Raw genomic sequence first — 14,411 nt, 5'->3', positions numbered from 1 at the left:
TATTGCAACCTGTAGTCTGTCAATGGACTCTGGAATTAAAGGGGCCGACTAATACTGACAACCTCTGTTGTTAACGTAGACCAGAGTTTCCCCAACCAGGGTGACTCCAGCTGTTGCAAAACTACAACTCTCAGCATGCCCAGACAGCCTTCGGCTGTCTGGGCATGCTGAGAGTTGTAGTTTTGCAATGGCTGGAGGCACCCTGGTTGGGAAACATTGTTTTAAAGGGGTACTCCGGTGGAATTTCTTTTTTCTTCAAATCAACTGGTGTCAGCAAGTTATACAGATTTGTAAATAACTTTAAGATTTAAAAATCTGAATCATTCCAGTACTTATCAGCTGCTGTATACTACAGAGTAAGTTATTTTCGAATTTATTTTCTGTCTGACCACAGTGCTCTCTGCTGACACCTCTGTCCATGTCAGGAACTGTCCAGAGTAGGAGAGGTTTACTATGGGGATTTGCACCTGCTCTGGACAGTTCCTGACATGAAGAGAGGTGTCAGCAGAGAGCACTGTGGTCAGACTGAAAATGACAAAAAGAAAAGAACTTCCTCTGTAGGGTACAGCAGCTGATAAGTACTGGAAGGATTAAGATTTTTGATCAGCTGCTGTATACTACAGAAGAAGTTGTTTTATTTTAGAAATTTTCAGTCTGACCACAGTGCTCTCTGCTGACAACTCTGTCCGTGTCAGGAACTGTCCAGAGCAGGATAGGTTTACTATGGGGATTTGCACCTGCTCTGGACAGTTCCTGACACGGACAGAGTTGTCAGCAGAGAGCACTGTGGCCAGACAGAAAATGTCAAAAAGAAAACAACTTCCTCTGTAGTATACAGCAGCTGATCAAAAATCGTAATCCTTCCAGTACTTATCACCTGCTGTACACTACAGAGGAAGTTCTTTTCTTTTTGAAATTTTCAGTCTGACCACAGTGCTCTCTGCTGACACCTCTCTCCATGTCAGGAACTGTCCAGAGTAGGAGCAAATCCCCATAGCAAACCTCTCCTGCTCTGGACAGTTCCTGACACGGACAGAGGTGTCAGCAGAGAGCACTGTGGTCAGACTGAAAATTTCAAAAATAACTTTCTCTGTAGTATACAGCAGCTGAGAAGTACTGGAAGGATTAAGATTTTTCTAAGAGGAGTAATTCACAAATCTCTTTAAAGAAGCCCTTAAGGTTTGTTTGTTGCATACATCTCGCGCCTGCCACATCAGCAAAAAGAGGTCAGCAGAAAGCATACACAAGAACATCTACCTTTTCTAATAATAACCTATGCTTAACTGTATTAGCAAAAAATAAATAAAAAGCAAACCCTAGAGTGCTTCTTTAATGGCAGCCATGTAATGCTACATTTCCCTGCAGAGGCCATTGCAGGGGAAATGTGTGACCATGGCTTCCCCCTGTGATATCAGCTGATCACGTGTGTTATGGAAGCCAACAGTCTTTGGCTGCCCATAGGTTTGCGGGGAAACGATTCTTTCTTTGAGTGAGGTCCATTGGGTTTCCATCTGGTGTTTGTTGTTTTGGTCCCTAAACGGAGTCCCAACACTGTTGTGAACGGGGCCTAACCTCTGGATATAATTGTACCAAACTCTTAGTAGTGAAAAATATCAGGCATCTAGTACTTATCAGCCTCTTATCAATTAGAATGTATGGACAACATTGAAGTTCAGTATATTTATGACCAGTTTTTAAGGGTTATAGATTTCCAGATTAATGGGGTATTCTGGGCAAAAAGGATAGAGGATAAGATGTCTGATCTTGGGGGGCCTACTGCTGGGACCCCCTGCAGCACCTGCATTCAATATGGGGCTGTGTCTCCAGTTTCGAGAGCCTCCGGATTTCCGGAACTGGGGACGCAGCATCACGCCTTGCCCCCTACATTCATGTCTATGGGAGGGGGCGTGACGGCTGTCACGCCCCCTCCCATAGACATGAATGGAGGGGGCGTGGCATTACGTCACGTCCCCAGTCCCGGAAACACGGAGGTTCCCGAAACTGGAGACACAGCCCCATATAGAATGCAGGTGCTGCAGGGAGATCGCGGGGGGTCCCAGCAATGGGCCCCCTATGATCAGACATCTTATCCCCTATCCTTTGGATAGGGGATAAGCTGTTTTTGCCCGGAATACCCTTTTAAGTTAGCCTTCTAGGGCACTAAGAGGTTAAATGAGCATCTCATTTTAGGCAGCATCGCACTTTTACTGCAATAAGCAGCATCTTCCTAGACTAACAATCCAGCGGGGAATGTCATCTGTGGTTTGTCTGAACTACCGTCACATAGCCAAATGTAATACGGGCACTGTAGCCATTTAATATAGACACTGTGGGGGTCATTTAGGAAAGCCTTAAAGGAGTACTCCGCCCCTAGACATGTTATTCCCTATCTAAAGTATAGGGGATAACATGTTTGATCGCGGAGGGTCCAGCCGCTGGGCCCCCCCCCCCACGAACCCCGGGCTGCGCCGCGGGCTGGGGCTTCCGTGATCATGATGTCACACCACGTCCCCTCCATTCATGTCTATGGAAGGGGGGGCGCGATGCCTAGTACACAGCCGTCAGGCCTCCTCCCATAGACATGAATGGAGGGGACGTGGCGGCTGTGATCACCAGTCATCTGGCACGGAGCGGAGTTCGCTCTGTGCACCGGATAACTGGGGTGCCGCGGCAGAGATTGTGGGGGCCCCAGCGGCCAGACCCCCCACGATCAGGCATGTTATCCCCTATCCTTTGGATAAAGGATAACATGTCTAGCGGCAGAGTACCACTTTAATCAGCCTATATTCTTGTAAAGTCACGTCACGCTGATTTATGACGTGACGATTTTTGCAAGAGTCGTACAATTTTGCTCAAAGTCCACTCCACCGAGAACCAGGACCAGGCAGCCGCACCGGGCTGACTGACAAAGGCGCTCCACATTAGCTCCGTAAACATTAGCCGGCATTTATCAAAAGGCACAGCCATCTTGATAAACAGCGACCAGCTGCTACTGGGGGCACACTAGGCAAAAGATAACAAAAGGCGCACATGTTAATAAAAGATCCTGTGTGACTTATATTTAATATGGGCCAGGTGGCGTGTATTGTATGGGCACTACGGTTGGTATTTGTATATAGTTACCCTGGCAAATATTTCTATCTATATGGGGTGGGGATGTTTTGAAAGGCTTCTTAGAGACGGTTCCTATATAATGGGACTCATTTATGGTGTTTATTGATATACGTCCATCCTATCTTGCATGGCGTTCTCCGATCATATTTACATTATGGCAATGCCCTATTAGGACGGTCATCTAGTCGTCACTTACTTTCTGTAAGAGGTATTGAGATGACCACTCCATTTCCAGTTCCCACCCATAGTCGATTGCCGGCGATGAGCAGCGCTGTGATTCGTACAAATGAAAATCCCAGTTTTCCCGTGCCTGCCAATGACATGAAAAGGAAACAACAAATAAATAAGCTTTATTATATAGAGTAAATCTTAGTATAATACATCTATTTATATAGATATTAGTATAATACTTCTATTTAAAAGATTAATCCTTCCAGTACTTATTAGCTGCTGTATAATACAGAGGATTCTTTTCTTTTTGAATTTCTTGTCTGTCTGACCACAGTGCTCTCTGCTGACACCTCTGTCCATATCAGGAACTGTCCAGAGTAGAAACAATTCCCCATAGCAAACCTCTCCTGCTCTTGACAGTTCCTGACACAGACAGAGGTGTCAGCAGAGAGCACTGTGGTCAGACAGAAAAGAAATTAAAAAAGAAAAGAACTTCCTCTATATTATACAGCAGCTCACAAGTACTGGAAGGGTTAAGATTTTTTAATAGAAGTAATTCAAAAATCTGTTTAACTTTCTAGCACCAGTTGATTTAAAAAAAAAAAAAAAAAAAGGTTTCCACCGGAGTATCCCATTAAACAGATTTGTAAATTACTACTATTTAAAAATCTAAATTCTTTCAGTACTTATCAGCTGCTGTATAATAGAGTGGAAGTTCTTTTCTTTTTTAATTTCTTTTCTGACTGACCACAGTGCTCTCTGCTGACACCTCTGTACATGTCAGGAATTGTCCAGAGCAGGAGAGGTTTGCTATGGGGAATTGCTCCCGCTCTGGACAGTTCCTGACATGGACAGAGGTGTCAGCAGAGAGCACTGTGGTCAGACAGAAAAGAAATACAAAAAGGAAAGAACTTCCTCTGTATTATACAGCAGCTGATAAGTACTGAAAGGATTCAGATTTTTAAATAGTAGTAACTTACAAATCTGTTTAAAGGGGTACTCCCGTGGGAACCTTTTTTTTTTTTTTTTTTTTTTTTTTTTTTTTTAAATCAACTGGTGCCAGAAAGTTAAACAATTTGTAAATTACTTCTATTAAAAAAAAATCTTAATCCTTCCAGTACTTATTAGTGGCTGTATACTACAGAGGAAATGCTTTTCATTTTGGATTTCTCTTCTGTCACAACAACAGTGCTCTCTGCTGACCTCTGCTGTCCATTTTAGGAACTGTCCAGAGCAGGAGAAAATCCCCATAGCAAACATATGCTGATCTGGACAGTTCCTAAAATGGACAGCAGAGGTCAGCAGAGAGCACTGTTGTCGTGACAGAAGAGAAATCCAAAAAGAAAAGCATTTCCTCTGTAGTATACAGCCCCTAAAAAGTACTGGAAGGATGACATTTTTTTTTAATAGAAGTAATTTACAAATCTGTTTAAACTTTCTGACACCAGTTGATTAAAAAAAATATATGTTTTCCACTGGAGTACCCCTTTAACCCTGCGGGCTGGCGTTAGGTTTAGAGATGAGCGAACTTACAGTAAATTCGATTCGTCACAAACTTCTCGGCTCGGCAGTTGATGACTTATCCTGCATAAATTAGTTCAGCTTTCAGGTGCTCCCATGGGCTGGAAAAGGTGGATACAGTCCTAGGAGACTCTTTCCTAGGAATGTATCCACCTTTTCCAGCCCACCGGAGCACCTAAAGGCTGAACTAATTTATGCAGGAAAAGTCATCAACTGCCGAGCCGAGAAGTTCGTGACGAATCGAATTTACTGTAAGTTTGCTCATCTCTAGTTAGGTTGGTGGGCGCTATGGGGAAAATCTTCTATCCATTGTCCTTTCCCTTATGCTGTATCTCATATTGCTAATTACAGTGCCAACATAACACTACTCAATCAATATACTAGGATACAGCTCAATTTACATAGTTTGGAGGCAGAAAGTATTGGATTGGGGGGGGGGGGGCAAAAGCTCTAGGTCAGTGTTTCCCAACCTGCGTGCCTGCAGCTGTTGCAAAACTACAACTCCTAGCATGCCCGGACAGCCGTTGGCTGTCCGGGCATGCTGGGAGTTGTAGTTTTGCAAAAGCTGGAGACACACTGGTTGGGAAACACTGCTCAAGGGAGTCATGGCCGATGGAATATGGATAATGTGACCTCTTGTATTCCTAGTACAAAAACCAAAAATTCCAACGTTTGTGGAATTACCCTAATGGGGCGTATTCAGGAGCTGTAAATATGGCCCAGTATATACTCAATACATTTTAAAGTAACACTCCAAAAATTCTTTTTTTTTAATTCTCTGTAACGCTCTGGGGTGCAGTGTGTATGACACAGAAGTATATCTGTTTTGCCTGGAACTTCCCTTTTAAAAACAATAAATATATTACAGTACATTCAAAAGACAAATACTAAAGGACCATGGACGTAAGCATCACCCACCTAACATTTTACTGACGTAAGGCTCAATATCCACATCCTGGAGATGCTGGTGGGTGTGGGCATGGTATAGCCGCAGCGTGGAGTCCAGACGGATCGATACCCAAACCCCATCTCCGATCCATGCCAGCTGTCGTACTTGACTTTCTCTTCGGGGATGGGCATCAAATGATTTCTGAAAGTAGCAAATGGAGAAATCATAGTATAATAGGACCCAGTGTTCACTTGTATCATACAATGCAAATACAGGGTCTAGATATGTATATAGAAGAATTATAAATATCTTTAAATATGCAGAGCAAATTTAGATAGAAAGAGATAGATAGTTATATAGATATGAGATAGATAGATATGAGATAGATAGATAGATATGAGATAGATAGATAGATAGATAGATATGAGATAGATAGATATGAGATAGATAGATAGATATGAGATAGATAGATAGATAGATAGATATGAGATATATAGATAGATCAGAGATAGATAGATATGAGACAGATAGATAGATATGAGATAGATATGATATGAGATAGATAGATAGATGATAGATAGGAGATAGATAGATATGAGATATATAGATAGATAGATATGAGATAGATAGATGATAGATAGATTTTAGATAGATAGATATGAGATAGATAGATAGATATGAGATAGATAGATATGAGATAGATGATAGATAGATAAGAGATAGATATAAGATAGATAGATAAATAGATATGAGATAGATGATCAATAGATAGATAGATATGAGATAGATAGATATGAGATAGATATAGACAGATATGAGATAAATAGATATTAGATAGGTAATAAATATGAGATAGATATAAGATAGATGATAGATAAATTTGAGATAGATAGATAGAAAAATAGATATGAGATAGATGATCGATAGATAGATAGATATGAGATAGATGATAGATAGATAGATAGATATGAGATAGATGATAGATAGATATGAGATAGATAGATAGAAAAATAGATATGAGATAGATGATCGATAGATAGATAGATATGAGATAGATAGATAGATAGATATGAGATAGATGATCGATAGATAGATAGATAGATAGATAGATATGAGATAGATAGATAAATAGATATGAGATAGATGATCGATAGATAGATAGATAGATAGATAGATATGGGATAGATAGATATGAGATAGATAGATAGATAGATATGAGATAGATAGATAGATATCCAACATAGTAATCCGCAGCACTCAAAGAGTAAGGTGCAAAAATAAAAGTGCTTTATTCCATACTAGTATTAGTGGAATAAAGCACTTTTATTTTTGCACCTTACTCTTTGAGTGCTGCGGATTACTATGTTGGATGTGTGACCGCCTGGACCAGGCTACTTTGCCGCTGGCACCTCTTTAATTCCTCTGGATGTGCTGCTCTGTTGGAATTTTGTGAATAGATAGATAGATAGATAGATAGATAGATATGAGATAGATAGATAGATAGATATGATATAGATAGATAGATAGATATGAGATAGATAGATAGATAGATAGATATGAGATAGATAGATAGATAGATAGATATGAGATAGATAGATAGATAGATAGATAGATAGATAGATAGATAGATAGATAGATAGGAGATACAATAGACAGACAGACATACAGACAGATAGGAGATTCCACTTACCGGTATTTGCATGGTTTTAGGCTGAATGACATATATTTTGTTCTTGTAGCCGCACCATACTCGGTCATATACGACAGCCATACAGCGGATTGAGTGATGAGTGTGCCCAAGGTCCATCAAGTAATAATTACTGAGGTCCCACTGTTTGTCTTATCAGGAGAAAAACACAATTGAATAGCATTCTATACTCTTACAGTGTTCTCTATGAGCCAGTGCTGTGTTTATTTACCTAAACTCATTGTAGTAATGAGACCAGGTTAGAGGAGTGCATGGACATCATGGGGAAGGTGGTCTTAGGACCCCCATCTACTAGCCACAGATGGAGGCCACTTTATGCTCCCTCTCTTGTGGACTCGGATCCACTGTGTATTCAATACATGCTCATTCATTGACTTTATTGGGTGGTATGTAATACAGCAATTCATATGAGGAGGCGTAACATTGTACATGTATTTGGGTGGTTCATGACTCCTCCTGTGTTATTGACATAAAGGGAATACTTACCACCAGTTAACTAAAAATGTAATAATTTGATGACATGTAAAAAATAATAAAAGATGCCATACCTTCTCCTCGATGGAAGATGGCCAACGTCCCATCTGCTAGGGCCACAAGGACACGTCCCTTCACATGCCTGAGAGTTATAGGAGGGATAGGTCATTTACAATAGAGGTTGGTTTATAAAGAATACAGTGATCCCTCAACTTACAATGGCCTCAACATACAATAGTTTCAACATACGATGGTCTTTTCTGGACCATTGTAACTTGAAACCAGACTCAACATACAATGTACAGACAGTCCAGATGTGTGAAATCGGTCAATGACTGGAAGAACCAACCAATCAAAATGGGCATTTGACTGGTAAAACCTCTATATTACTGAAGTGCATGGACTGAATGGCTGTCTGGTAGTGCCCCCTACAGTACAGGTAGGTATTACATGTGCTGTACTATTTACCTGTACCAGGGTTAGCTGCTCCTTTTGGACACCAGGTGAGGGCGACACCATTTTACTTTTTTAGGACATTTCGTATACTGTACAGGACCCTGAAGAAGCTCTTGTCCTCTACATAGACCAGTGTTTCCCGACGAGGGTTTCTCCAGCTGTTGCAAAACTACAACTCCTAGCATGCCCGGACAGCCCTTGGCTGTCCGGGCATGCTAGGAGTTGTAGTTTTGCAACAGCTGTAGGCACCCTGGTTGGGGAACACTGACATAGACAGTGATTTACTGCTCCCAGTAGCTCTTTCTTACTTTTATATGTAAGGATTTGCTTTATCTATATTAGTTATCTACTTATTTTTCTTTAATTCTAACTTTTTCCTATTTTTGGATGACATTTTGGTGGTTTCAGAACCAATTACAAGGATTCCATAGAGTTCTGGTCTCAACATACAATGGTTTCAACATACAATGGTCGTCCTGGAACCTATTAATATTGTAACTTGAGGGAGCACTGTACTGCCAAATAACAGTACCATAAAGTGCCCATATAAAATAATACTGCTATACAGTGACTATTAAACACCACTGTATCATGACAAATGACAGTATATTACACGGCTCTTTAAGTATTACAATTTTTATATAACTGTATAATGTAATAAACAGATATATTTGTCATATAGTGCCCAAACAATGCTATTTAGTACCCAAAAATAATAATTCTATATTGTACCCAATAATAAGGCAGTGCAGTGCCCAAATAATAATTCTATGTAGTACCCAAATAAAAATGTTATCAGGGCAGCTTAAAGGGGTTCTCCACTGCCCTGTCTTCCGCCCCCTCGTGACGTCACGCCCGCCCCCTCGTGACGTCACGCCCGCCCCCTCGTGACGTCACACCCGCCCCCTCGAGACGTCACACCCGCCCCCTCGAGACGTCACGTCCGCCCCCTTGTGACGTCACGCCCCCTTCCCATAGACTTTCGTTGAGGGGGCGGGCGTGACGTCACGAGGGGGCGGGCGTGACGTCACAAGGGGGCGGCCTCGAACACGGAAGCCCGCACACAGCGTCCGGAGTAATAAACTTCCGGATGCTGCGAGCGGAGCTCCGGAAGACAGGGCAGTGGAGAACCCCTTTAACAAAAATATCATATACACATCCAAATTACAGTATCATAAGGATACCTTTCATTTCCATGTAACAGTACCATTCTGTGAACATATAACAGTATATGGTGCCCACATAATAAAAAGAATAAATAAGAATATGATAAAATAATGCAGAGCTCTGTTAACACAGTACTGGAGCCTGCCATAAACATCAGAAACATGACAGCCGAACCAGACAATTTGGACAGGACCAGTTGACTACCAAATAAGTATGGCGGTCTGATGACAGATGATGTTGGGGGAGAGATGGATTAGGCATGTTGGATTTTTAACAACTTACTCCGCTCTTTCCGGATCAAGATCAGGGCAGGATGGCGGAGACCAGGAGGCATGTTCCCCTTTTTCTCCATAGGTAGAAGAAAGATAATACCCAGCACTCACCAGTGATGCACAGTGAAGGTTTATTATGCCATAGTGTAGTACAAGGACGTGTTTCGGCGTGGGGGCCTTCCTCAGCTGTCTGCCATAGGCAGACAGCTGAGGAAGGCTCCCATGCCGAAACGCGTCCTTGTACTACACTATGGCATAATAAACCTTCACTGTGCATCACTGGTGAGTGCTGGGCATTATCTTTCTTCTACCTGTGGCTTTACCCTACCTTGTGCACTAATGCAGATTCCACGGAAGTGCCGACATCTCCCAATATTGAACCCCCTTTTTTCCATAATCCAGCCCTGTTGATTCCACTCGCGCGGCGTTGAACATGTGGTAGTTTTATACTTACACAATACTCAGCACCGAGTCCTTCAGTTTTATGGAGTGCAGACACTTTTTCCAGTTGGAGACGGCAGAGTGGACGTACAACCTGAGGTATAAGGACAGGGTGAGCGGTGGTGATCTATACACATATATTGGGCAGACTAGATGGCCAACACATTCTATGTTTCTATGTTATACACGGAAAGGATCATATCAGGGGGGCAGGGTCACATACCAGCCATTTTGCGCTCCCAGCCACATTGTTGGTGCAGCACTAGTGCCAGCAGGGATCTCATTGTTCGGCGCTGTCTCTTGCTGCGCTGGGTTCCCTTCAGGCTTTAGGTGTCCATTTTCACTAGTATTTGGTATAAAAATGTAACAATATCAGACTAAGAATTAAAACAAAACAAAAAAGAAAAATCATCTTATTTATTAAGCTGTACATTAATTTTTGCTACTTACATAGAGCGACATATTCTGCAGCGTTACAATTCGCATCAGTTCCCACCCTCAATTCATATCTTCATGTTAGAGACACACACATTTGGGACAACTTTTATAGGAGTTGTATGATCTGTGATGCCTACTAGGCCATAGCTACTGTTATCTGAGAGCTTGGCATTGGCCAGTCTTCCTACCTTAACCTTGTAAAAAGGAAAGTATCCTGTCCTCATATCCCGTCCTTGTATCCGGACCTCATATCCCATCCTCATATCCCATCCTTGTATCCTGATCTCATATCCCATCCTTGTATCCTGATCTCATATCCCATCCTTGTATCCTGTCCTCATATCCCTTCCTTGTATCCTGTCCTCATATCCCATCCTTGTATCCTGTCCTCATATCCCATCCTTGTATCCTGTCCTCATATCCCATCCTTGTATCCTGTCCTCATATCCCATCCTTGTATCCTGTCCTCATATCCCATCCTTGTATCCTGATCTCATATCCCATCCTTGTATCCTGTCCTCATATCCCATCCTTGTATCCTGTCCTCATATCCCATCCTTGTATCCTGATCTCATATCCCATCCTTGTATCCTGTCCTCATATCCCATCCTTGTATCCTGATCTCATATCCCGTCCTTGTATCCTGTCCTCATATCCCATCCTTCTATCCTGATCTCATATCCCATCCTTGTATCCTGATCTCATATCCCATCCTTGTATCCTGATCTCATATCCCATCCTTGTATCCTGATCTCATATCCCATCCTTGTATCCTGTCCTCATATCCCATCCTTGTATCCTGATCTCATATCCCGTCCTTGTATCCTGTCCTCATATCCCATCCTTGTATCCTGATCTCATATCCCGTCCTTGTATCCTGTCCTCATATCCCATCCTTGTATCCGGACCTCATATCCCATCCTCATATCCCATCCTCATATCACATCCTCATATCCCATCCTTGTATCCTGTCCTCATATCCCATCTTCATATCCCATCCTTGTATCCTGATCTCATATCCCATCCTCATATCCTGTCCTAATATCTCGACCACTTTTCCGACCTCATATACTGATCTCATATCCCATCCTCATATCCTAACCTTATATACCATCCTCTTATCTCGACCTCATATTCCATCATCGTATCCCGACCTCATATTCCATTATCGGATCCCGTCCTCATATCCAGATCTTATATCCCATATGCCCACCTCTTATCCCGATCTTCTATCCCAACCTCATATCCTGTCATCACATCATCATATCCTGTCTTCATATCCCATCCTTGTATCCAGATCTCATATCCTGTTCTCATGTCCCGACCTCATATCCCATCCCCCGCACTAACTTTTCTCAGCACCTGCTGGCTGGACAGTCAGCAGGATGTTTAAAAGTTCCGGGCAATCTCTGCAGCCCAAGAGCAACATTATCAGAAGATGTACTGGAACGCCCTCAGACTCGCATGGGACTTCAGAGACTAGGGTTAATTTAACAATATTTTCATAATAATTGTCTGTTTTTTCGCATAACAACCAATTACAGCTCAGATTTCATATCTTAACGAGCCCTGGAAAAGTGAAAGTTGAGCTATAAATGGTTGTTTTGGGAAAAAACAGACAATTAGGGTTTCAGGCTGACTGATTAATATGGGCCATACTTCTACATATACATATAGACATACTGTACATCCATTCAGTACATACCATACATACGTTGAGTTTTATATATTTTATATATACATTCATAAGGAAAGCTACTCACTGGCCTATAGTTGCACTTTTTAAAGTCATATCAGAGTTTGGCAGTTTTCTAGTTAAAGGGGTACTCCAGTATAAAACTTTTTTTTTTTTTTTTTTTTCAGATCAACTGGTGTCAGAAAGTTAAACAGATCTGTAAATTACTTCTATTTAAACAATCTTAACCCTTCCAGTACTTATCAGCTGCTGTATGCTCCACAGGAAGTTATTTTCTATTTGAATTTCTTTTCAGTCTGACCACAGTGCTCTCTGCTGACACCTCTGTCCATGTCAGGAACTGTCCAGAGCAGGATAGGTTTGCTGTGGGACAGTTCCTTATATGGACAAAGGTGTCAGCAGAGAGCACTGTGGTCAGACTGAAAAGAAATTCAAACAGAAAAGAACTTCCTGTGGAGCATACAGCAGCTGATAAGTACTGGAAAGATTAAGATTTTTATATAAAAGTAATTTACAAATCTGTTTAACTTTCTGGCACCAGTTGATTTCCAGTGGAGCACCCCTTTAAATATTAGTTTTTTGTTATGTCAGGGTCTGTTTACCATTATCATAGGAAATGTGTCATTTTGGGCTGAGACCAACAGCTAATACCTGCAGAGTCGGCCATTTGCCACAGGGGCGGGGTCTGTGAATACATGTTCTGTGAGGGGTCCTGGTCGAACTTGTGCCGGTTCTGCTTCACTGATTGAGGATTCTGGTACCTCCAGAGCTTCTGTGGCTTCTTCTGCTGACTGGTGCTGGGTGAGTTTGCCATTGCTTACTGTGGAGACCTCCCCTGGTGATAAAGATCATAAAACATAGAATCACCATATAAATAATCAATATACGATATACCTCCAATAGATTGTCTCACGAAACATATCTCCGAGGTGTGAGGCTTATGCAAATATGCCTTCAAGGGAGTACTCCAGAGTAGTGTTGAGCGGCATAGGCCATATTCGAATTCGCGAATATATGGACGAATATTCGTCATATATTCGCGAATATTCGCATATTCGTTATATTCTCGTTTTATTTTCGCATATGCGAAAATGCGCGCATGCGAAAATTAACATATGTGAATATTAGCATATACAAAATTAGCATACGCAAAGATTCGCATATGCGAAAATGTGCATATGCTCATTTTCGCATATGCGAATTTCCGCACGCCAGTCTCACACAGTAGTATTAGAGCCTTCTTTACACCACACAAGCTGGAAGCAGAGAGGGGTGATCACTGTGATGTGTACTGTGAAAAAAAAAAAAAGAATATTCGTAATTACGAATATATAGCGCTATATTCGCGAAATTCGCAAATATGCGATATTCGCGAATAATATTCGAATTGCGAATATTCGTGAGCAACACTACTCCAGAGTTGTTAAAACCCCTATGAAAACTTTCAATCATTCCTTAACAGTGTACCTGTGACTTTAAAAAAAAACTTCTCATATATTCGAGGGACATGTCAAAAGTTTTTATCATTCGGGGAGTGTTCAGACCCCGACAGATGACAAGAACGAGCGAGAGAGTCTGTAGGACCTGGACGGCCCCTTAGACCAGTGTTTCCCAATCAGCGTGCCTCCAGCTGTTGCAAAACTACAACTCCCAGCATGCCCGGACAGCCAACGGCTGTCCGGGCATGCTGGGAGTTGTAGTTTTGCAACAGCTGGAGGCATGCTGGTTGGGAAACACTGCCTTAGACTTACATTGTAAGTCCATCCAGCTCACCCTAAGCATAGAGTTCTCCTGGCTCAGACCCTGACTGATCCAAACTTTTGATACGTCTCTATGATATATATAAAAAAAAATAATTTAAAATTACATGTACACTTTAAAAAGGACCTGTGGCCAACCCCCAAAAATTAGGGTTTTACTATCATGAAATAGCTTAAAGTGGTACTCCAGTGCCAGAAAGTTAAACAGATTTGTAAATGATACAATGAAAAGAGGTAGCGTGCACTCACCGGGGGTAAACAGCTGCAGGCCACGAGGTCCGGGATCACCACGGCATAGACGGAG

At 41.8% G+C, this 14,411-nt stretch overlaps 1 protein-coding gene across 15 annotated transcripts in view; it reads right to left on the bottom strand.

Moving 5' to 3' along the window:
• The window catches only part of MAPK8IP3 (mitogen-activated protein kinase 8 interacting protein 3), a 103,920-nt gene that overhangs the window by 12,147 nt on the left and 77,362 nt on the right, over nucleotides 1-14,411 (bottom strand). For all 15 annotated transcript variants that reach the window (XM_056537073.1, XM_056537081.1, XM_056537071.1 and 12 more), the window contains 7 exons: nucleotides 12,999-13,182; nucleotides 10,437-10,556; nucleotides 10,227-10,307; nucleotides 7,952-8,019; nucleotides 7,386-7,534; nucleotides 5,725-5,896; nucleotides 3,311-3,424 (listed from right to left, as the gene is read on the bottom strand). In XM_056537073.1, the coding sequence (XP_056393048.1) occupies nucleotides 3,311-3,424; nucleotides 5,725-5,896; nucleotides 7,386-7,534; nucleotides 7,952-8,019; nucleotides 10,227-10,307; nucleotides 10,437-10,556; nucleotides 12,999-13,182 (888 nt within the window). The remainder of the gene's footprint in view (nucleotides 1-3,310; nucleotides 3,425-5,724; nucleotides 5,897-7,385; nucleotides 7,535-7,951; nucleotides 8,020-10,226; nucleotides 10,308-10,436; nucleotides 10,557-12,998; nucleotides 13,183-14,411) is intronic.

The sequence above is a fragment of the Hyla sarda genome, chromosome 8 (genome assembly GCF_029499605.1).
Source record: "Hyla sarda isolate aHylSar1 chromosome 8, aHylSar1.hap1, whole genome shotgun sequence".
NCBI lineage: Eukaryota > Metazoa > Chordata > Amphibia > Anura > Hylidae > Hyla > Hyla sarda.
This window is presented reverse-complemented; position numbering and strand designations above follow the sequence as displayed.